Consider the following 23,891-nt stretch of genomic DNA (forward strand, 5'->3'; position numbering starts at 1 on the left):
TGTGTCACTCATTCCCCCCCGAGGTCAGGAAGACTTCACAGGAAGAACATTCTCACCTCATTAGGGTTTTGCATGGGGATTTTATTTTTAGAATAGCCGTGATGCAGTGTCCAGCAGAATCTCCATGTCACAGTTCACTACATTAGCTATTATTAGTTACTGAGCATACATGTCACACCTCATGCCTAATCACGTCCAAAGCGCTGTCGTCCGTGAACTTAGTTACGTGCCATCACAAGACCATTCGTACAGCCTCACTTTCACCCGTCTAGACCGCGTGACGTTCAGAAAACAAAGCAACTGGGCTAGCAGAAACTCAGTGAAACGCAAACACGTCCCACCAAACCCATCTTTTATTCCAGCCAGTCCTAACCCCCCAGCCCCCCACTAAAATCCCCAGCCCCATATGTCCGTTGCGGCACCACAGTCTGCCTTCGTGGTGCTAAGGTCTGTCCACATCTACTGGGAGACCGCCTGCAGGGTGAGGACAGGTGGCGCTTGCCTCCACCGTTGACGCCCGCTCGAGGCTCCGTGCGGCCCTACGACAGCTCCCCGTCGGCAGCGGGGGCCGGTTGTTGGTGGCTGCTGGAGGAGGGGGCGGAGCTCTGGCCAGACACGGGCAGCCGGTGGAAGTGCTGCAGAGCCGCGGCCACCTTCTCTGGGCAGATGTTGTACACTGGGTGGGTCGGCGCCTTGGAACCCAGGATGAGTTGAGGAAAAAAACGTTAGCAACGTCATTAGTTAGGTTTGAAATGGGTTCACATTAGTAAAAGTTAATGGGTGCAATGTGGGCTCGTCTTATTCGTTTTTCAGCCCTAAATAACAGCCATATTAATTCCTATATTCACATCAAATGAAGCTAAAGAGTATTACAGGCATCGATGCAAAGCAGAGCCACTGGTCGCTAGAAAACTGGTGTCATATGTTTACACTACAGAGTTGACTCATCATTTCTCAACCAGATATATTTGGTTGTTTGCCCGTCTCACATTTCTTCGATGCCACAATGTCGCCAACAGCAACGTCAACACTCTCATTCATATTTCTACTGAATTATTCTGCGGTTATGTCATCAGAATAATGTCAATGTTCACGACCAGCCACAACCCAGAGCTCCACGGTGCCTCACCAGTCGGTTCTCCTCCTTTCCCAGGATGAACTCGCGGTGGAGGTCCACGTTGCCAAAGTGCTGTGCTACGGAGAGGCCACTCAAACAGTAACAGGTGTGGTAGAAATCTCTGGACCTGGAGGGAGCGAGACATTTATTTAGTATACAACAAGCCTCTGGGGACACGTCGGGGACTAAGGCTCATAGCAAGACAATAAGAGTAAAGCCTTCAAAACCTTAGCAAATGCTCAGTCTTTCACTTATTATTTCATCGAGCGCTTTTGAATCCATCAATTCCATGGTAATTCCCTCCCAACGGGGAGAAGAGCAGAACATTGGGGAGAGATAAAGCAGCATGGTCGCAAAACAAATCATCCCCAGTCCTTGGGTTTCTGTGTGTGTGTGGTGGGGTCCAGATGGCGGCGGGTACTGACTTGCCAGGTTTGTCCAGGAGCCCTCCGGCCGGGTTCTGGCAGCACAGGAGGATGTACTCCTGCAGGGCCTGCTGCTCAAACATCCACCTCTGCAGACTCAGCTCAGACTCACCTGCACACAGAGGGGGCGGGGGGCAAGATCAACCCCAGACTCATGACCAATGGCTCGGCTGGCGTCAATTAAATACACACCACAATAAAACCTTCTCATGCAAATCTGAATTGATTTTCTCATCTCAGGTTAAAGTGTTTCTACTTACTTCAATGAACCCATATTTTTCTGCCCAATTTATTTATTTTTTATTCCATAGCTTCAGGTTCCTCTTGGTGGTAATACCCCTAGGAAATCCAAGTAATTACTTGAAAGATGCCAATTTAATGGTTGATTTGCCCGGCGCAACATCCAGCTATACTATGGTCAACCCTGATTCATAGAGATGCCTTTGAATTGGGGCGTTGGACTCCCTGTGGTGCAGATTGGAGGAGCCATCCTAGACTTCGTCTCTCACAGCTTTAATAATCAGTCGGTATCAGTTTATGCGCCAATTAAAATGTCTTTCTGCCTCCACTTTAGCCCCTTTTAATTAAGACATCTCTTGTTTCCTCCCTACTTTCTCTCATTTACACAGCAGAGGTATTAAATGCTTACGAGATTCGCATTTCTTAACGTTAGAGTTATCCACAAAATATCACCTGCATCTCATCTTTTTCGTTCTTTCCAAGTCAGACATTTAGTGAACAGCCCTGGGAAGATTGCATTGGGTTAAATCCCTGTCATAAATCCTTAATCTCAAGGATCTATAATTAACTATTTTCTCTCAGTGATGACTGCTATAAAAAATATTAAACCAACAATGGAGCTTGAGTCGGAGTGGACTTTGCTGAGGAGTGGCGGGACATGGCAGTAGAAAGAATGCCTACAAGCCCAGTCTGTGCCGGACTTGGGCCAATACAATCTGTAGCGCTGTGCAGCGTTCACTAATCCAAGGATGAGCCGTCTGAAACGTTCCCTAACAAGGATGACGAGTGCGACCAATGTCAAACCTTCTTTCGATGTCCGGTCACGTACAGCTCCTGGAAGGGTAACCTCACTATTAGCTCCAACATACTTCCAATACATTTTCTTGCTTGGCCACAGTCGGCTGTATGTGGAGCTTTTACTGAAGGGGCGTCATTCAATGTCAGATTTTTTCATCTTTATTAGCAAGCCGTCGCCTCTTACTATGCTGGAAGTCGCTTAAGGGCCCACTTATGTCCCTCTGGTTGACAGATGTCATGTCCTTTCTGAGGCAAGTCAAGTATACTCATGAGGGGAAACTCTTGCAAATGTGGCAGTACTTTATGTCAACTAATTATCAGTATCGCCATCTGACTCAAAGTATGTATGCTTAGAGCTGGAATTATGTAGTGGATATAAATGGACTGCTCTCAGCAGAACGATGCCCTGCTTTTCAATGAGGATCTCAGACTTGCACTCATATCCCCCCTGACCTTTAATTCTGGTCACTTGGATAATGCTTTGGCTTTACTGGTGCAAACCAGTTTTCTTTGTTGTCCTAGTTTGACCTAGTTGGCGCCGTCTCATGAGACCATTGTCCTGGTCCTGGTCTCCGATGGTGTACCTCTAGGAAGCCGCTCATGGGCAGCCTGACGCAGGGAGGTATCAGCTCTGACTAAATCTGGGTTTCATCACAACAGAGATTTGGGTCTGATGAAACCAAACGCATGTCGCCACAGTCCTTGAGAAACCCATCTCAACAGGTTTTTGGTTTGAGGCCAGACACCTCCCTGGCCGCCCTACATCGGTACACAACAACCAAGAGTTGTGTAAAGCTTGCCGTATGGTTGCCAAATATAGATATAGGCTACGTACATGTGTTTGCGGACTGTTGCATCACCACTGTGTCTTAGTTCCCTACAGGTAAAGATCCGCAGTTGGCCTTCAATGTAGGAGCGAAGGCTTGATCTAGACAAGGTTTTTAAATCTGTGCAGAATATCTTTACTTTCTTTTTGGTGTTTGCACGGTTTTCAAAGAAAAAACATTCCCTTTCATACCCTGTCATGGGTGTGATTGAGCTCCTGCCCGTATCTTTTAATCTGCATTTGTTGTCCCACAAGGAATTTTTCTATCCAGCAAAAATCAACAGAAATCCCAGCCAATTTTAAACGGGGACACAACAGAAAAACATGTTTGCGCGTGAAACCCTCTGAGACACTCCACGAGATTAAAGAGCTCCGTTAATAAATGAGAGACTAGGACGCAAGACTTGGAAGTGATCTCCTGCGTGCGTGTGTATCTGCGTGTGTGTGTGTATCTGCACGTGTGTATCTGCGCTTGTGTGTGCTTATCTCCGCGTTTCTGTGTGTATTTGCGTGCTTGTGTGTGTGTATCTGTGCGTGCTTGTCTGTGTATCTGTGCGCGCGTGTGTGTGGTTGGCATGCGTGTGTGTGGTTGGCGTGCGTGCGTGTGGTTGCCGTGTGTGCGTGTGTCTCAGTGTGTGGGGGGGGGCCCCTACCGTCCCTGAAGAAGGCCCGGTGCAGCAGGGGCAGGAGCCCTGCCTGCCAGAAGGAGTAGCAGCCGTCCACCAGCTTGTTACAGCGGCCCTGGAAACCTCCCTCGTAGCGCATCTGTCTGCTGACCGTCCAACGCTGCAGGGGAACAACGGCGCACAACACCCTCAGAGACATCCCCCTTAGAGGAGAACCACACCCCATGAGACGCCTCCCCCTCTGGGTTAAACACGTGCTACTGCACGCAGAACTTCTTATTGACGCATGTGGACACTGGTCACCTGCTGATGAAGTGGTTTGTTATCTAGGTTCATGGATTTGAAAGAAAAGTTGGCTTTCCTTTGAAAATCAACTTGCTGTTGGCATCACCGGTTATGTGGGGAAAATATAAATAAAGAAATATATATTTTTTTATTTTACTGAAATACAGCTAGCCTTGTTTTTGGACAAACTGGGACATGGCTGATAGGAATAAAGGAGCCAGAGGGGATGGTCAGAACAATCGCATAGTCGAGAGCGTCAAGTCTGAAGACCACTTGTGTAGTTTCATCAACATCAGGGCACACAGTGTCGGCATGGCAGACAAGAAGATCAGAGGTATGCCCGAGGACGGTGAATTAGGGCCGGCTGAATAATTTTTTGTTGCTATGGAAACCACTAATTGGCTCCCATTCCACTCCGCATGGCATAGATTGGTTGAGCATGAAATATGATTTTAAACCAGCTGGGCTCCAGTCTAATGCTAGGCAGAAATTATAATATTTTAGATGATTAAATGCCCAATAGCAGGCATCGTGGACTACAGAGAATAAAAACCTACAACTATTTATTATTTTAAGTTATGTTACGCGAAATACATTTTAGAAACAATGTGACAACCAAGAAACCCTGTTTAGAGATACTCTTTCAAAACCCAGGTAAGACCTATACTTGAAAGATTTTTGTTTGTGTATCAAATGTTGATGAAAGTATGATGTTGGCAACCTTGAAATGGTGACCATCATGATTAATCAAGTCAAAATCTCGGCGAGATCCTAGAAGAGATGGTGATGACGTGATACAGGAGTCAGAATCAAAGCCGACTGGGCATATCTCTTTGCAACGGCAGTGTAGTTGTATATAATAAATGAGGATGCAAATTAAAAAATAAAATGTGATTGTGATTGTCTTGCCCATGGTCAGAGAGATTCTTCCACATCATTCTTTCATTGGTTGCTCCATGTCCTTAGTGGGGGAGTCAAACAGAACGCTGTGTTCATCAGGGCTGCGGCGTGCTCAGAGCCTGACTCACTGGGCCTGCAGCGGGAGCCATCTGCTGTGTGATGTCAATGCACGTGTGACGGTGTGTTTTGACACATCGCAACACCTGCTCTACGTCTGACGGCAGCCCGGCTCTTCAGCGGGCGCCAGAGAAGGTAGCCATGGGTCCACTGTCAGGACACGCACCCCTCACTGACGTCAGCCCCGCCCGGGGCTGAAACAGACCTGATTAGAGTGTGGACACCTTCGGCAGACACGCACAGAGGGTCTACGTGTATGAAGGTGGATTACAGATGCTGGGAACAAAGAGGTTCATCCACTTTGAATCTGAAGAGGTGAAGACGTTTAGAAGGATTATTCCTCACACGATGGAAGATGGACTCCATTATTTTTTTCTCAGAAGTGGTCAGTCTTATAAATCGTTGATGCTGTCGCTCAAGCTGTCACTCAAGCTCCCTCGTTTTGAAATGTTCCCTTGGTCAATGCATCAGGAAGCCTTAAAAGACGCTAGGTGTGTTTCAGTCTTGTGTCCTGTTATAGGGTCTACTGTGGGGCGCGGGTTATTTTTGTGATGGTATCACCTTTGCAGGGTTCTTGCCTTGGCTTCAGCCCTGAACCATCTGTTCAAAAGCACCACAGAGAAGCAGCATTCTCGCTACCGTAATATCACCCAATACTCCACGTTAGAACAGGATATTAGAGGAGGATCTGAACCCCCACCCCTCTTCTCCAAACGGCGTTATCAATATCATCTGATGTTGAGGAAATCAACGTCAGATAAGGCCACATGGAGCTTTAGCCAGGTTTCTATCTGGAATGGGAACGAGGTTCGCTTCCCCAGTAGGTGCTGGGTAAACAGAGTCAACGCGTTATTCGTGTTGTACGCGTGAAAGGTATAACGTCGAAATAAACACAGGTGCAATTCATTTTTGGATTGCGATCCAACCCAAATGAAACAGGGTCATATTGGTGCGTGTTCAGGGAGTGGTAGAGCCAGGTCAGGGCTCACCAGCAGGCCTTTCAGATCCAGCATATGCTCCTTGCCCAGGATGACCATGGCCGCTGTGCCACAGAAGGTGTAGCCGCCGTGGGCCTCCAGGCCAGGAACACCCCCGAGACCGCCCTCCCAATTCTGACACCTGCGGAGGAAACAGTGTTAAAGCTCAGTGCTGAAACAGTTAGTCGGCAGGGGCCGGAGAAGGGGGGCGTATTTGGTAAAGATTATGATTTGTGATTACGACCTTCACAGCAAAAAAAACAACATAAAATAGGAATGTATTTGAAAGACTAATATATTTCCCATGTTTATTGGTGCTGAGGGAGTCAAGAGCAGAAATACCCACTAACATTAAGAACAAACACCAACGGTAAAAACAAGTCCAAAGAAAGAGTGATGGGACTGTAGGGGGACAACAGAGCAGATAAGGCTGGGACAGAGATACGGCCCGGGGGAGGGAAATAAATAAATAAACTGAAAGGAGGGGCGTGTCTCACCGTAGGATCCAGCCCGGGGTGTCCTCAAAGAGTTTGGGCGTGAGGATGTTAGTGAGCGAGGCCACGGAGGCTGCGCAGTACGCACTCCTGTGGAGTACAGAGGGACCAGCGTCAGGAGACCCACCCCCCGAGGGCAACAAGCACACCAATACACTAGGTAGAACTGGTCTAATATGCTTAACGGGTGCCTGAATAGGTTGTTTCTGTTTGTCAACAGAACCACAGCATCCATTTCATACCTTTTCTTTTGTACGCTTTTTGTTATGACATGTCTTTTTCAGAATTCACTGTAAATAACAAATGAAGTATCAAATTGTACATAATAATAAAAAGGTATAATTTCTCATGAAATGTACTGCCTGCCAAAACCTTATGCAAACAAGAAGTGTGCATGTGTATATATACACATACATTAGCCACATAATGTAAGTGTGCATACATTTTTTTTTACTAAATCTTATGAATGAAATGTATTGATTGAGTTTGTGCTGATGACTGAGAAAGAGGAGTCTAATCTGAAAGCCAAGGGAAAGGATGCAGGAGAGAGCGAGAGAATAGAGCGAGAGCGAGAGAGAGAGAGAGGCATCCCTGGGGGGGGGCTTCACCTGACATCCACCTCGCCGCCGACGTGCATCACAAAGGAGCCATCTGGCTGCTTGACGGAGCGCAGGAAGTCCAGCAGCCTCTCCCTGGAACACAGGGCAGTGGGAGACACATGTCATAAGAATACAGGACATTGGTATTCAAATCCCCAGGCACAGGTTGTTTATATTGCCTATTTATCACCTCCATTCCCAATGGAACCAGGACTTCATATTTCCATTGAATGGGCTATATCCCAGCCTTTGAGGCACTGTAATAGTGCCATAAAGTTTTACGACCATGCGTATTTTATTTATATTTGCTGGTCGATTTGCCCATTTTCTAGGTGTATTTTTCGGTTTATATGTGTACTTGCACTTTACATCATCTCTTTTTGGAGTTTACTTTTTCTATCACGAGCAGAGCAATTGCCTGAGCAAACAAACAAACCCTTTTCAGGATTAACAAAGTGCTCTGAACGGGATAAACAACAGACACCACTGTGTGTGTCTACCACTCACACAGCGATCGCCCTGTGTGGTGGTGCAGACGGTCACCACCCCAGCCCCTCACCTTAGGCTCTCCGTTCTGGATGTTAGCCCGGACAACAACACAAGGTGCGGGTGCGGCGACCCCTACCGGTCTATGATGCCGTAGGCCTCCTCCGTCCCGATGATGCACAGGGCGTTGACAGCGGCGTAGGTGGGGGCCAGGTGCGCGTGCTGTCTGGGGCCCCCCGCGAAACCCCCGGTTGGGCTCTGGCAGTGGGCCAGGAACTGACACACACTAGACAGGGGGTGGTGGGGGATAATGGGAGACTGTGTTACTAGGAGTGGTGTGAAATCAAATGCTTAAATCAATATGCTGATTGGATGACATGTATCGCATTACCATGTAATGGACATTGCCGATATTCCCAATAGGTTGTTGGCAGATAAGGTCACACCACTGGAGTGGACATGGAGTGCAGGAAGTGTTCACTAGATGTAAATACACTGCATGTAAGTTAAGATAAACACTATGTTTCTTAGCGGTTGATGATGTGTTTAACCCTAATGGTTTAATGATACGATGCTATCTAGCAAGGTGAGCAGCAAAGGTTTTTGTTCACCGTTACAACCCATCCTTAGCATAGGGTTGGTAAGCATTTTTACTTGAAAGCTTAAAGGCATACATACACTCACCCTGGAGAACACTAGCTGTGCTTTAGTTCATTTGTTCCCCATCCAGGAACCGAGCCACACATGAAAAGGAGATGTGCCTCCAGGCTTTTGAAGGCCTTCGTTTGATCTCAGGTGTAGCACGAGTTCTGCATTACGAGGTTCAAGACTTTGTATTTTATTTTTTTAACATTTGGTTTACAGTATCAGACTAATGCTGCCCGGCATTCTCCATTTCACTTCCTGCCCTCCCTCTGAAGTTTGCGCGACATGTGTGTCACATGACTGCCAACAACCTATTTATTTATTAGGTTGTTGTATTTATTTAATTTAGTTTTTGTTTTGCCATTGAAACGTTCATTACAGTAAGGTGGATCAGTTTCTTGACGCCATTGGACGTAAAGAAGGATAGTCTACTACAAGAGTGACCAAGTGGGAAAACATTTCCCACTTTATGCAGAGAATGCAATATCAGCTCATAATAGGTGACACATCTTAACAAATACACTACGGCGCAGATAATGAGAGAGCAGTTCAACTTTCCTCTCGCTCATTAACAAAAACGCCATGGTATCTGATAATTGGACAACAGCAGCAGCTCTCGGAGGGGCAGTGGACGCTGTATCAACAGCTGAATGCACGATGTGTCAAGGTCATGCATTCTCATCAAGTCTTTGCTTCCGCCAGGCTCACAGACACTTTTTGCAACTTCCTCTGAGACATCAAACACGCACTTGTGCACACACACACACACACACACACACACACACTAACAAACAAAAAACGTACAAACTCCAAGCCACACACACATAGGAACTTGTGTGCATCCACAGTAGCAGAGATCAGATCAGAAGGGCTCCAGTCTGCAGGAGCTGACAGAGCATGAGGCCAGGGGCTTGGCTGCCGCCACAGTGGGCAGCCTGGACTTGTGTGTCCAGACGCCTGGCGCAGGCCAGTGGGAGAGCGCCAGCACGCACCATCTGAACCACACTTTACTCCCTCTAGTGCAGCCTTGGTGCTCTTAAAAACAAATCAATAAAAACCAACCAACTCCAGCACCCCCCCCCCTCCCTCCTTCTCAACGGGGATGAACACTCACAGATCACAGAGGACCCTGTCGACATGTCATGTTATTTCGCTATGTGTGTGTGTGTGCGTGTGCGTGTGCGAGTGTGTGTATGTGCACATGCACACGTGCCTGTGTACTAGGCCTGCATGATTCAGTGAAAAATATGAATCAGGAATTTTCAGCTTAGAATTGATCTCTGCCACAATTTTTTTTCTCACAAAATATATTTTTTGTTGCACACAAGAATCATGACAAAAAGTAATTAAAAACTTAAATCCACATAGGATGCGAATCGAGATCGGGATTTTTTTAAAGATTTATCGTGCAGGCCTACTGTGTACTAAAGGGACGTGCGCTGGCCAGCCGGTGGGTTGGCATGACTCTTTCTAGGGGTAGTAGTGACCGGGAGCGGCTGGGAGAGGCCGGGAGAGGCCGGGAACGGCTGCCCGTGGGTTGGTACCCTGGCAGCACACCGCCTCAGCCTCAGCTCTCCCAGGGAGCGGGAGGCTCATTAAGGGCTGAACATGCCTCTTTGGCCGCAACACATAGAAACGCCCTCGCCTCGCTTTCTGTCCCCCCTGGGTAACACAGAACCGTAGAGGCTTTTAAAAGAAGAGGACTCCACACCTCCAGCTTGGCAAAACACGTGTGTGTGTGTGTGTGTGTGTGTGTGTGTGTGTGTGTGTGTGTGTGTGTGTGTGTGTGTGTGTGTGTGTGTGTGTGTGTGTGTGTGTGTGTGTGTGTGTGTGTGTGTGTGTGTGTGTGCGCGCATCAGGTGAGCAAAGGCTGACTGGTTTAGCAAGGTAAACTTGTGCGTGTGTCTTATTACATGTTAACATGTTTTGCAGAGTTTGCGTTGTCATCATGCACTTAATGATTGGCCAGAACAAATAAGGAGTGAAAGAAAGTGAAGCGCCCCGGATTTGAGCATGTCCACTATCCGACTTTAGATCATTATTTTTAAGTATGGCTGCAGCTAAAGATTATTTAAGAGGCTATAAAATGTCATAAATAATAGGAAATGTCATCACAAGAGTCTAAAGTTATTAGTGTGCTTGCTTTATCTGAAAGGCAGTCAAGAAAAACTCAACCATACTTTTTATGAAGATCCATCATCACACAGACTCCAAATATTTGAATTGAGCTGCAACATTAATTAATTATTTATCAACTGATCGTTGCGACCCCAAATCGAAAGTTTGATTTGAGAGACCCTCCCCCACCAAATCCCACTCCAGCCAGGCTCCGGCTCATACAGCTCTGCCCAGGCCCTGAGGAGATGCGTGGCTTACGGCAGCACAATAAGACAAACCGTTCTTTTGTCTGCCATGCAGAGCCCAGGTCTGAACAGCGTCTGGCCCACCGGCTGCCTGGGGCGATAACTACAGTGCCTTTGTTCTGACCCTGAGATCCTAAATGTGGCCTGATCTGAGTCCCCCAACCCCCCTCCATTCTTTTGCAGGAATTACTTTGGATTGAACTTGACTGCAAGGTCATTGGTTTGTGACCCCACAACACCCTCATGACTAGATATGCAATGCTGTTGAGTGGTGGGGTCTTTTTTATAAAAGGTATACCTGATATATGAAGGAAGGTCAACAGGCCACTCAGGGAATAACATAATCTGTAGTCTGCAAAAAGAGTGCATGCAGACACACAGTATTTATAGCTGGTGAGCTATGTCTGTTATAGTCACCTAGACACCTCACCTACTTGAAGAACGGGACCCATACAGTGGCACTCAATTAATTTACCCCAGGTTACCTTAAGTAACCTTACGTCCTGTGTATGTGCATGTACATGCAAGTCTGTGTGTGTCTGTGAGACACTTACTCTGAAGCCACAGCAGCAGGAATTGGTTCCTCCAGCAGCTCCAGACTGTGAAGAATCCAATAGCAAAGCCATGGTCTGCTGGCATCCAGACACTGTAACACACACACACACACACACACACACACACACACACACACACACACACACACACACACACACACACACACACACACACACACACACACACACACACACACACACACACACACACACATTTTAGAAAGGTTTCAGACTAGTGATTCAGAAGAGGACTCATTAGAGTGAATTGTTGTAGACTGAGATAAAGCAGTGATAAAAGAGACAGAAGGGCTGAGGCTGCGTCCGAGACAGAGAGGGAGGGGCCAAGCTCAGAGTGGGAAACAAACAGGGCCGCTCTTTCTAGGCTAATTCATTTCTGTAGGTGTCCCTAGATTTGATGGCGTATTTTTGGTGCCGTACCTCGTAAGCGTCGGAGAGGGTACGTAAACCTTTCTTGAGATACTGGTAGTGCTGTTCCCGTAAAAGCGTTGGCCTGGGGGTTAGGGAGAAGGAGAGAGAGACAGTTTGTGAGTAAGCTCTGTTGGGACATGTGTGTGGAGCTATAGAGACATGAGAAGAACAAACATATATTTGAACACACAAATCAGTGCTACTCGGCGATCTATAGTGAATAATTGGTTTGGAATAAAAAGAAAAAAACGGAATTGGTCGATTGATAGATTGAGGTCTACTCATATGCATGGCCATAATGATACACATATAATAAACTAGAGATTGTTAAACCTAAATGGGGAAATTGCAGTAAATATAGATGCAGAATGCAGGCAATGGGCTACCTAATGAATAGGCAAATGCAGGTAATTTAATTTGAATAAAAGGCCTTGTAAATTGTGTAACACGGGCTAGGTTACAAAAACCGCAACGCTGAAGATTGCTTTGAATTTTCTCTTGGGATCTACTTTGACTATTTTCATACACGTTGGGGAAATGCAAGCCGTTCCCTTTCACTAGCTTCTGCGGAACGACGTGCTCATCATAACCACACCACGGCGGCTCATGGGGATGAGTCATGCAGGGAGCTGACCACTCCTCCATCCCTCCCCTCGGCCCTGATCCTATTAGTCGCCTGCCCTTTCCATGCAGCAGAGAGCTACCATCCCTGTAATGAGACCCTACCTATACAATGCCGGGCAAGTCAGTGATCATCCGCAGTGTCATAGCTCTAGCTCTAGCACTTACTCAGACAATCAGTGTGAAGCGGTGGTCATGACAACAGCTAAGTCAACAGCACCATCCATTTCCAATAGTGGAAAAGCAAAAAATATTATGGGCTGGCCAGTGTAGTTGGTTGATCATTAAAACTGCTATTAACAGATCGGGAACAACCAGGAGATTTGACTGTGACTTTTGACTAGGAGTATGACTATTATGGTCATATTACTATTAAGTTATATCATGTTCTATAATATTAAATAAGTTGTGTGGTTTAATTAAGGCCGATACATTCAGAACAATGAATACTTACTCTGGTACACTGTGTATTTGCTTGTAAACACTTAGGACTTCTTCAATGTTGCGTTCAACTTTTTTCTGGGCGGGGTAATAAAAAAAAGCATCAGCGTCAGCGAACAACATGACGAGCTTGGACAACAAACAGTGACACCACCAACATTTATAAATCACGTCAGTATTTGGCAATGGCACTCTTTCCAGTTGCTAATTAGGAACCTGGTCGTTCACATATCTGTTCTGTAGTTACTTCCATTTCAAATGTACACTTTGATTGTTTTGCTTTGATAAAAGCGTCTGCGGATTGTAATTCATCTCATCGACGGAGTCTCAAAGCTCTTGAAGGCTTTTCGTCAGCATCGAGTGATGCCACCAAAAATGACTAATATCTTGATCTCCAGTGTGCTCAGGAGGCGATTATCCTACGAACCACGCTGGGTTGACCGCTCACGTTCAGAAAAACAATCGTTTGCTTTTCTAAGTAATCCTGTTAACCCCGATTCATACAAGGTTACTTTGGGAAATCGATGGTAAGCTAGCACTTGTTTTATTTTCACACACTTATTTGAGCTAATCCAAAATACCCAGGGGATTACACGTGTTTGACATGTAGGTTACTTCTCACAGCTATCAAGTGGGTGTGATCAATGTGTGCCATGCAGCATACTCTTAAGTCACTGTTATGGCTTATCCTCCCACTCATGCCTCACCTGCTCCTCTGAAGTTACTGTCTCCACTCCGTCGTCTGGGAACAACTCTGCACAATGGTTTTCATTAAAGCAACGCAAAGTCGGTGGCGTGTTTTCCATAATAGATATGAATTAAATTCCGTGGTTTGTGAAATTACAATGCTTTCGGTTTGTGTTGGTCGTTTTTATTTGATAGCCTTCTCCGTTACTATTCACTTCCGCTCAACATAACAGTGGGCGTGGTCTGCGCGCGCAGGGATGCTTTATCCGCTACGGCAAGCCCGAAAGAACAAACCGCTTTAGGACCACCACAAAGTCACAATCCTAAATGCACAGCAGCAGGGGTGAATATAACCAGGCATAGTATATTCCTTTAACGCAGGCAGTGTTAGCATGTTCAATATTGTTCAAGAGTGTTCAATAATTATTAATTCTAATGATTGAAAATCCACACATGTCAGGAGTATATATACGTCTGTGTGGTAGCTGCATGTGCGCTTGAGTGCGTCGGTGCGTGTGTCCGTCGGTACGTGCTTGCGCGGTGTTACGTGCGTGCGTCTATGCATGTTCGCAATGCGTGGGTGCGTGCTAGCGTCGGTGTGTGTGTGCGTGCGTCATTGCGTGCGTGCGTCGGTACGTGCGTGCGAGAGGGAGGGGCTTGTTATTCCATCTCAATCCCCACCCCGCGGTGTGTGGATGCTGCCGCGAGAAGAGCAGATGCTACTGAGCGGACCGCTGCCACTGCACCCAGCGGAGCCCAAGGTGTGCTAGATAGCTGCAACGGTCCTGTTTTGTTGTCATCCAATACAGTGTAGAAGAGAAGCATAGCAGTATGTTGGACCATAACGAACAAAGACACAGGCCTGTTCGCAGTTGAGTGGGATACGCGAGGGAAGGGAATGTTCATTCATTTTACATATTTCTTGACGCTATGGCTAAACAGTATGATGTGCTCTTCCGACTCCTGCTTCTCGGAGATTCTGGGGTTGGGAAAACATGTTTGTTGTGCAGATTCACGGACAACGAATTTCACCCGTCTCACATTTCCACAATCGGTAAGGCCGTCCGAAGGTGTGATGTTTAAAATTATTATTGTTGTTTGCATGATGTCAATCTCATTCCGAGAATTCTGATGCAATTTCGCACAGCGCTCCCACAATTGTAATAGAAGTGTATGTAGGCTACTTAATTAAACACGCAATAGCATTATTTATAAACTATTAATTCATATGTATCAACCCCTTCAAACGTTGCATGAATGAGGTCTACAACATCAACTGTTATTGTCCCATCAAGAGATCGACATTGATCGTTTTTCCATTAAACACAATGGGGTTAAGCAGCTATGGTGACTTGAGAACAGTGTAAAATTGATTAACCCAAGACATGATTGCCAATGTTTCCAGTCATAGAGTTCGGTTTGCCTCTTAAGTATTCTTTAGGCCTACAGTTTATGATCCAGTTAATTGTAGGACCAATTAAGGGAGTATTCAGTCAAGGAATAGTACGTAATGGCCCGAAAATTCCTCACTTTAGGTCCTTAATTAACACAAATAATTAAAAGTGGGAGTCTGTAGTCTCCACTTTAATGATGGCCATGGCTGTCTTGTGTTTGCATTCCTGTTAGTGAGGATTCCATCATCAAGCAGTAATTGGGCAAATTAAAGCTCTTGTGATGACGAGGGAAATAGACAATTATTTTTAATAACCCTAGTCTCTAATCTAATGAATTGAGGCCACCCAATAAAGTCCAGCTGCATCGGCTACAGCCTCCACTCAAGAGATATAAAGCAAGTGGAATACAAGCAAATGTCTATAGCAAACCATTTTCTATTCCCAGTCATGCATTAGTTATCTGAGAGGGCGCCCGTCAGATATGTGACCACACTAATATTAAAACATCCCAAAAACCATATTCAATAGAGGATGACCACAAATCAGATTATAGCATAGAGATCTAAATACTTCTGATAACAGGCCATCCAAAATATATTTTTGACCGAATGGTCAAGGCCACAACAGACGACAACATTCAAAGGGGGCCACACTTGAGTGTCTCATGGGAAAGGCTTTTGATGTGCCCAATAACGCAATGTATAGGACAGTGATGCATTTTGGATCCTGCCATTTCTTTACTTGAAATGTATGACAGTAGACCATAGAACTTGGATGATTAGTTAACAATTGTCTGCTATATGAACTCAGAGACCACCAAGATATTGGGTTTCACATTTTTCTATTAGCCTTGCCCCTTTCCATGTATAATTTATATGGGGGAGGATGTGTTAAGTACACTATGCATTCTGATATTGTGTATATACTGCTGTAGCCTAGCCTAGTTCCCATCTCATGGTTATTTGCTGATGTCTGTGGATGGCAGAGGAATTACAGGTTAATTAAGAGCATACACATACATGTAGGTGCAGTGTACGTATGCATGTATGTATACACTATAGAAGAAGCCTGTCGTTTGAGTGGTACTAAAATGGTTTTAATTGTTGTATTGCGGCGCCATTGAGGGGAAATTTTACATATACAGCGAGATGTCTTGTTAGGAATGAAGAACGTTTTGGCTTTCAAAATGGAGTCTACTAATCTTGATTTGAAAATCAACTTTCAGTCAATTATCTTCCATGTTTTCATCTATTCATTTATTTTGAAATTTCAGCACTGTATGCCATATCCAATATCGACGGTTTCATTGTCATTATACCACAAAAAAGTGATTTAATCGTATACATAAATGACTGATAATCATTAATCATCGTAATATTAGACATAGGAATAGCGTCATAGTATCCATAAGACAGTAATAAATGACATTGAGTGACTCTCCCTGTGTCCTGAAAGCCATCATCTTTCTGTATTTCTAAATCAGTGTCTCGCAGACCTAGAACACAGAGCTCTACCACTGGAGTGAATAATGATCTACCTGCACACGCCTCATTAAGACCCCATGCTATTTAAAGCCATGGACCTAATGCGCTCCGCAGGGGACAATGGAAGAATTATGCTCATGTAATGTAAAAGCCTTTCAACCTATACTCCTGCCAGACTGCCGGTTAAAAATCAATTGACCCATTTCACAGGGGCGTCATTGTAGGGCAAACACAGGTGTTGCTCATTACACTAATTATGGGGCTGCTGCTTTATGAGCAGGACAAACGGTCAATGTGTGTTATCTTGACTGGTAAATTCCACGACCTGCTCCCTGGTACACAAAAAGAGCAGACCCGTAGTACGTGTTCTGAGTGACACCTGTGTTTATCCGATAGGATGCCTCTGTGAAAGGGGAATAGTACTCTATGCCATAGAGAAGGTTCTTGTATCCTTGTACTGGATGTTCCTCATCTTAGCTGGAGGCGTCAGAAGGCCGGGCCCTTTGTGCAGGAGCAATGCATCTTAACTGGGATGTTTCTGTCAGAATGAACAAACTCGCACTACAGGGCACAATGTCCATAAGCCCTGGTGGGTGTCCTTTTATTACGAGTATTAATTCAGGACCAAAATGGTCTCACCGCGAGGGAGAGATTAGAAGCATCCAGAGTTCCTGACAGTATGACCCCACACACCCCCACCACAATGAATCCATTTGGGGTATTTCTGTAAGTTCACCCTTCCAGCCAGAGTGTCATAACTCATCAGCTGACATTGAAAGTCCACCATGGTGGCTCATCTTAACAGGGTTGCAAAAAGCGGAAGCAGGTTATTCACCAAACTATATCATACTACCTATAGCTACAGCCTTGACTGTAATACAGAGCCCAAAAGATTGACACATAATCTTTTCAGCATTTCTACCAATGATGTCAAATCAGGCCGATTCAAAATGACATTGGATAGCAACATTGCTATCAGTGACTTGTGACAAATGTCACAGTGACAGAATAAGTACCACTTAACACAATGACCAGTAGGTAATAGTATGTAATGGACTCAAATAAATTCCTGCTCTGCTTCTGTCATTCATATCACATCCAACAACTTAAAGCTAAGCCTTTGTTTGAGATATTTTAAATCGTAGAGAGGAGCGTAGATCTGTTTGACGGGAACTTCCTGGCAGGGCAAACACTGTTATGCTCTTAAAACACATGCCTCAACACTAGTATCTAATGTATAGTAGCCCAAACCAGTGGTTGATTACCTACACGGCTGCACTAATGAATGGAACCCAATAGACAAATTACAAGCTAGGATGCCAGATGCGATGAAGATGAGTCACCCTTATGACGTATAGGAGGAAGACGCAGGAGATGTGATGTATTTCAGTCGTTTGTGTCTGCAGTAGTTCATGGATTTAGCATTCCTTATATTTCCTATTGTCCAGCAAAGGACTCCAGAGGTGCATTCCTGCACAAGCTACCTTGCTCAGAGCCCTTGCAGATGACCTCTGGCTGTTTGGCAGTTGGAGGTCATTTAGGAGTAGAGATTATTGAGTAGCACCTGCTGCTTGAGTGTTTAATATCTTGGCCTTCACCCCTGGGGCTCCATTATCACGACCGATCTAGGATTACAGCCGTCAGACCAACGATGAAAGATTGTACACAATCTTCCTCCATCCCCCAAAAGGATGGATACAAAACTGTAAGCATCCTTGAGCAAGATGCCCCATCTGTTCCTATAATTGACCCAATGAATGTATCTGAAGCTGTTGTGTCCATAAACTAGGCTAAAATTGTGTAAATGTTTGCATACAAAACGATATATAGGATTATTAGTATTTTTTAGTTTTCCCAGGCTATAGTGACATCGATTGCATCCGTCCCCTCATCATAGACTTCGTGTCACTATGGCTCTGCTATTACCCACCCGAGGGACATGAAACATGCCAGCACCTAATCTGCGTCACCCAGCTGTCACAGTAAATGAACGAGTTCCGTTTGGGGCGTGTGTTTCCCATTAGTGTCTACATGGTGCCCTGCCTCGTGCCCATTGTGAAGCACTGCCTTTTTGTTCTTGATGGGGTATTGTACTCACCTCCTATCAGAGAACGTTAACCTCCAATAATTTACTGCAGCCTGCAAAATATAGTTTTTGGGTTAGTTGTAGGCTGTGTATAACTTGATGCTGAAATACTTTTGTGTACTAGAAATAACCACGCCCATCCTCCTCACATTGGCCAACGCGTTGCGAACCACATTTGCGTATTGGACTGTGATAGCTTCTTCTAGAAGATTCTATGTTCTGATAGATTCTGTTTTAAGTTCTTAAGTAGGCTGCTCATTTAGAAGTGAGCTGCATGGCAGATGTTTGATCGTATCTATAAATAGCAATGGTTACAAATGTGCAACAGATACTAATTATATGTGATTTTCTTATCTTATATCACTCGTTATGAGTTTCTCTCCATCAGTTAAGTTACAGTGTCTCTCTAACCACAGCAAGTCCTGGCCCAGCTTATTGGGGCACAGCCGTTGGGCACTGTTGAGTTCTCGTAAACATGCTTTAGTAAACGCCCATGGCCTTATCCTAGTAGTTTCATTGTGTTGCAAGGCTTTCGGAATAAAGACTGAGCAGGAAGCTAGCAAATTAGAAATAAAAAGCACATCAGCTTTTTAGCCCGTTTTTGAAATGACACAATGGTGACTGTGCTTTTTAGATGGGGAACGGAGATTGAATTGACGGGCTGCTTGGTTATTGGACTATTGGACTGGAATTTTTTTTTCTATTCAGGGGGAAGTTGAGCACTCAAAATGGACAAGAAAACCAAATATGGGAAAGCCGCTAATAGTTACCTCTTCCTTTGTTTTTTTTGTCTTTCTTTACTGAAAGTCCCCTTATTTAAACAAAGGGATGAAAGCGTCAAAGAAAAATCCCACTGTTAAGATACTGAAAACAAGAGGAGATTTGGTTATATCCTATTTGTGGAGCAACCTGTTTAGTTCACCTGCTTTAGGCTATGGTCTATGTATTTATTAAAATGTATCCAACAATGAAATCCAAGATCAACATATGGTACTACATTTTCTTCTAACAATTATTATAATTATATTAGTTTGTACACATTTTATTTAATAGTGTAAATTATAAAGAAAGTCAGTTCTTATAAAGCGTTTATAATTAAGTTTAGGTTGACCGAAGATGTGGTTATGTGTATGCAACAGACATAGATTCCATGTTCCCATCAGGCGCTTCCCATCTTGCTGAAACCACCAAGATGGTTGGTCACTGACGCGTGGCAGACCTCCTGCTTGCTGACCTCTTATGCTCTCTACCCACTCTTACTCCTTCCTGATGTTACCCAACGCTCGCAATCATCAGCACACACACACGCACGCACGCACGCACACACGCACACACACACACACACACACACACACACACACACACACACACACACACACACACACACACACACTAGGCTTGTTGCAGCCCCAGCATGCGATCAATACGTGGAAGTGCAGTAAAGCTTGCTGGAGGGTTCTTGCCCCCCCCCCTCCCCCCCCCCCCCCCATCCACAGCATTAGGCCTGTGGAGCGTAAATGATATACTGATGTAAAGATACAATGCATTAATGCCCTCCTTTCATGTTACTAAGCCACTGCTTGACTTGGAGGAGACTCAAAGCTGGGGTAAATTGATTCCCCCCCTTCCCTCCTGATTTGTCAGAAAGGGATACTGCATGGCACCACGTTTAGGAAGCTCCAAGAGCATAACAAAAACAAGGGACAAGGGCCTGCAGAAAGGGTCGGAAAAATGTTTTTTAACTTCCATCTCTTGCAGGAGTCGACTTCAAGATGAAGACACTCATGATAGATGGCGTCAAAGTGCGAATACAGATATGGTAAGGAGGCAACAAACACCATCCATGATGATTCATTCTATCGATATGTTTGATTGTATGAATATATATGTGTATACATATTTATATATTGGTCTACATTGGATGGATATGATTTCTGTTGTATTAACCTAAATTAAACTGTCTGTTTGTGTGTGGGTTTCTTCGTCCAGGGACACTGCAGGTCAGGAGCGATACCAGACCATCACAAAGCAGTACTACAGACGAGCGCAGGTAACCCCACCTGACAATACCCGGTTTGTATTTCTGGCACCGGTACCGTCGTCCACCAGAGGTGGCCCTGCTGGGGCAGTATGAAGAGCTCATGTTGCATTAACAAACTGTGACCAAACTTTATTTTAGGATATACTTAAAAATATCTCCTTAAATGGCCTATTCTACTTTAAGCAATCTGTGCTCAATGCACAACAGGTGTGCAGCCTCACCAGGCCACCAGAGTCCGACTCGTTTTGACTTGGCCAGGTGAGGCTGCCTAAACCAGCCCTCATTCCCACCCATTCCCACATACCCCCAACACTCTCTTTGGCAGTTAAATTGTTCCCGTGGATCCCCATGGGAACCATTTACGGTGAATCCAACGACACCCAGTTAGTTACATTCAGAAATCTGCCAATGCACCATATTTCATCAGTCACCATAATGTTACATCACTTTGGCGATCGATAGTTACTTAAAGAAATGTAATAACATGAAAATCTTTGTAATAATTATCATTAAAATGTCTCCTAATCTGTACTATTAATTTTTTTGCTGAACATGCAACTATATGTGTAAACATAATTTTTTATTAGAATAATTATTGTTAAAATTTGTTAACAATGATTGCATTTGCTTTGAGTGGAGACATATGTGTATCTATGGTGTCTAAGTTTGGCCTTTTTTTATCATGTCTACCAACCATCTTCATCGTCTCGCACAGGGAATCTTCCTTGTGTACGACATCACCAGTGAGAGGTCCTTCCAGCACATTATGAAGTGGGCCAGTGACGTAGACGAGGTGAGTTCAAATTGCGTTTGAACAATCCTTCCACTGCTAATTCCTGTACTTTTAGTATCTGCCCTTGTGGAAATCTGCTAGTAGTAAAAGTAGAAATAGTGGTATTTTGGGGCAACATAAAATATACTTATGTGTCATAAAACATCAGCAAGCAGTAAATCAAGTTGAAGTTAAAATATAAATAATTTTATAGATGGCTCTTGATATTGGAAAATGATATCTGGGTTAGGTTCAGGGTTTGGGATAGTCTCAGAATCAATACCTCTTTTGAGGAAGACCAGAGTAGTGAAGTGTTCTCTGCTGTCCGAACCACTTACCATCTAACCTCAGCCAGATGGACAGGGATCGAGAGCAGACAGCCTGTATTGGGTTTAAACATCCTTTTACTGCCTTTTGTCCTCTGAATGACAAGTTAACTCACAGTTCTCTCTCTCCCCCCCCCCCCACACACACACACACACACAGACACACACACACACACACACACACACACACACACAACACACACACACACACACACACACACACACACACACACACACACTGCTCTTTCATCTATCCAGTCTTTCGAGATGAATAGGCGTCCGTGAACCCCCCCCCCTCCCCCAGTTCCATCTTAATCCAGTGTATCTGTCCTCTGTATTCCCTGACGTTTTCCCATCTATCGTGACACCACATGGACGTCTTATTCCTGCCGTCCTCTGCTGTGCAGTACGCCCCTGAGAAGGTGCAGAAGATCCTGGTGGGGAACAAGTCTGATGATGGGGACAAGAGGCAGGTGGCCACCGCACAGGCACACAAGGTGGGCACCGTCCTGCCCCCCCACCCCACGCCCGGCACCACATCTGCGTGGGGCTTCTGATGGTGGATGTTGGATTGGCAGCTTTTTAGCCCAAAATCAACGACTTAATAATCTTTTGTTTTTATGACGCTTCTAAAAATCAATTGTGTATCATGCTATTATGACTTCAGGAACTGTAATGGCTTCCTATGCAAAAGGTAAACGCTGGAAAAAGCGTCATGCAATATGGAATACTTTGGACCCTGCAAATCATTTTTTCTTTTAACTACCATGCTTCAAACAGTCCTTCCTTTTCAGTTCCATTATGAAGGAACACTCCTCATAGTAGCTGATTATAGTAATCATTGTCTCAGGGAAGTCCACACCTTCCTTGAACCCTCATACAATCTTCAACGTATGGTTAAAGGCTAGCTTTCACTTTAAGATAATTCCATTTCACAAGCTTTAAATGTATTGTGCCCCTGAGAACGATGACGTCTGATGACATAATAACATAATGTTTTCAGCCATGCTACTTGAGCAATCCAATGTAACAGCAGTTACATTGGAGCCTACTAAACTCACACCTATAACAAGGACATCAATTGTGTGTCTTCTCATTGGTTTTAATGGCAAAAAATGGGTTTACATTGGTTTATATTTTCGCATCTGTGGTACCTTCTTCAAAGATTGCACTGTTTATCGATCTGATCATCATATCAGCACATTTCAAATGTAGGTCTCACCCTCATCCATACAACATTGCTGTTATTGTCCCCCTAGCTGCTGAGTCCTACGGAATGGACTTCTTTGAGACAAGTGCCTACAACAACCACACATCACAGAGGTGAGGAATACACCATTCACGTTTCCTCAAGTACGCTATACTCTATTGGTGCGTAGGCTTGTGAGGAGGATTCGTTCTACAATCTTCATGGCCAATGGCCTTGGTTATTGTTATTGATATTCAATCCAGTGGCGGAGCTAGAACATTTTCAGTGGGGTGGCCAGGGTGAGACCAGAGATCATTTTGGGGTGGCACATGGATCTAAATATGATATAAGGCATTTTGGAATGTATGGAATATTTAAGGCATGTACACGCTGTGACTCTACATCATAATATTAATTCAAACATTGATGTAATTGTCAAATACACTTTTACTTTATCAATTTCTTGCAGTAACCTAAGAGTTCATTTTTTTTCTGATCAAAAAACATCATCAGAAGAATTTCATTTCTGATTCATTTCAAGTTATGACGTAACAATATAAATCAAAGAAGAAGAAACGTGACATAGAATCGTCACATTTCTAAAGGCCTTGTGTGTATAGATTCTAAAAAGGGCAGGTTGGTTTCAGTTTTTCAGGTCTGTTAAAAAAATAAAACACTAATTCGACCTTCTGATCTAACACTGAAAAAGTACAAAGTTAAAATGCAGTGCATTTATCAGAAAATAAATTACACAATTGCAAAAACATTCATTTTTTTACTTTGAATCCCCGCCTCCAGTGTGTGAAATACCCGTCAATATTCGGGGGGGGGGGGGGGGGGGGGGGGGGGGGGGTCCACATCCCCTGATTGTTGCGTAATACCGATCAATATTTTCTCAATATGTAGTAGGCCTATAACATCGGACCACAACCAACCACAGGGCCTACTTAACCATGCAGTATGCCGAAG

The 23,891-nt window shown here is 44.6% G+C and overlaps 2 protein-coding genes across 3 annotated transcripts in view; one reads left to right on the top strand and one right to left on the bottom strand.

Moving 5' to 3' along the window:
• Positions 1–60: 60 nt before the first annotated feature.
• Positions 61–13,887, bottom strand: fntb (farnesyltransferase, CAAX box, subunit beta). 2 transcript variants are annotated; one of them, XR_003974334.1, is made up of 12 exons: positions 13,651–13,887; positions 12,957–13,021; positions 11,891–11,963; positions 11,453–11,544; positions 8,030–8,176; positions 7,414–7,497; positions 6,809–6,895; positions 6,324–6,453; positions 4,060–4,192; positions 1,547–1,654; positions 1,130–1,244; positions 61–692 (listed from the first exon to the last, which is right to left on the bottom strand). XR_003974334.1 is itself a non-coding variant. In XM_030345577.1 (12 exons), exons 1-12 carry the CDS (start codon positions 13,747–13,749, stop codon positions 540–542), a joined length of 1,290 nt encoding a protein of 429 aa, XP_030201437.1. In that variant the 5' UTR covers positions 13,750–13,887; the 3' UTR covers positions 61–539. The 2 variants fall into 2 exon arrangements, 1 of the variants encoding a protein (XP_030201437.1); XM_030345577.1 differs by having other exon boundaries at positions 1,543–1,654.
• Positions 13,888–14,242: 355 nt separating this feature from the next.
• Positions 14,243–23,891, top strand: part of rab15 (RAB15, member RAS oncogene family) — an 11,936-nt gene continuing 2,287 nt past the window's right edge. Inside the window, 7 exon segments of the mRNA XM_030345578.1 lie at positions 14,243–14,684; positions 20,353–20,413; positions 20,584–20,644; positions 21,351–21,428; positions 22,141–22,239; positions 23,001–23,043; positions 23,046–23,056. Coding sequence (XP_030201438.1) covers positions 14,561–14,684; positions 20,353–20,413; positions 20,584–20,644; positions 21,351–21,428; positions 22,141–22,239; positions 23,001–23,043; positions 23,046–23,056 — 477 coding nt within the window. The 5' untranslated portion in view covers positions 14,243–14,560.

Source organism: Gadus morhua, chromosome 21, assembly GCF_902167405.1.
Source record: "Gadus morhua chromosome 21, gadMor3.0, whole genome shotgun sequence".
NCBI classification, from domain to species: Eukaryota; Metazoa; Chordata; class Actinopteri; order Gadiformes; family Gadidae; genus Gadus; species Gadus morhua.

Excerpts from the sequence above, each read along its gene's own strand:
- fntb (XM_030345577.1), bottom strand. The coding sequence starts at position 13,749 with ATGGAAAACACGCCACCGACTTTGCGTTGCTTTAATGAAAACCATTGT. Across the intron at positions 6,896-7,413 it reads GGCGGCGAGGTGGATGTCAG|GAGTGCGTACTGCGCAGCCT; the intron begins GTGAAGCCCCCC and ends TGTACTCCACAG. Across the intron at positions 1,245-1,542 it reads CTCCTGGACAAACCTGGCAA|GTCCAGAGATTTCTACCACA; the intron begins GTCAGTACCCGC and ends CGCTCCCTCCAG.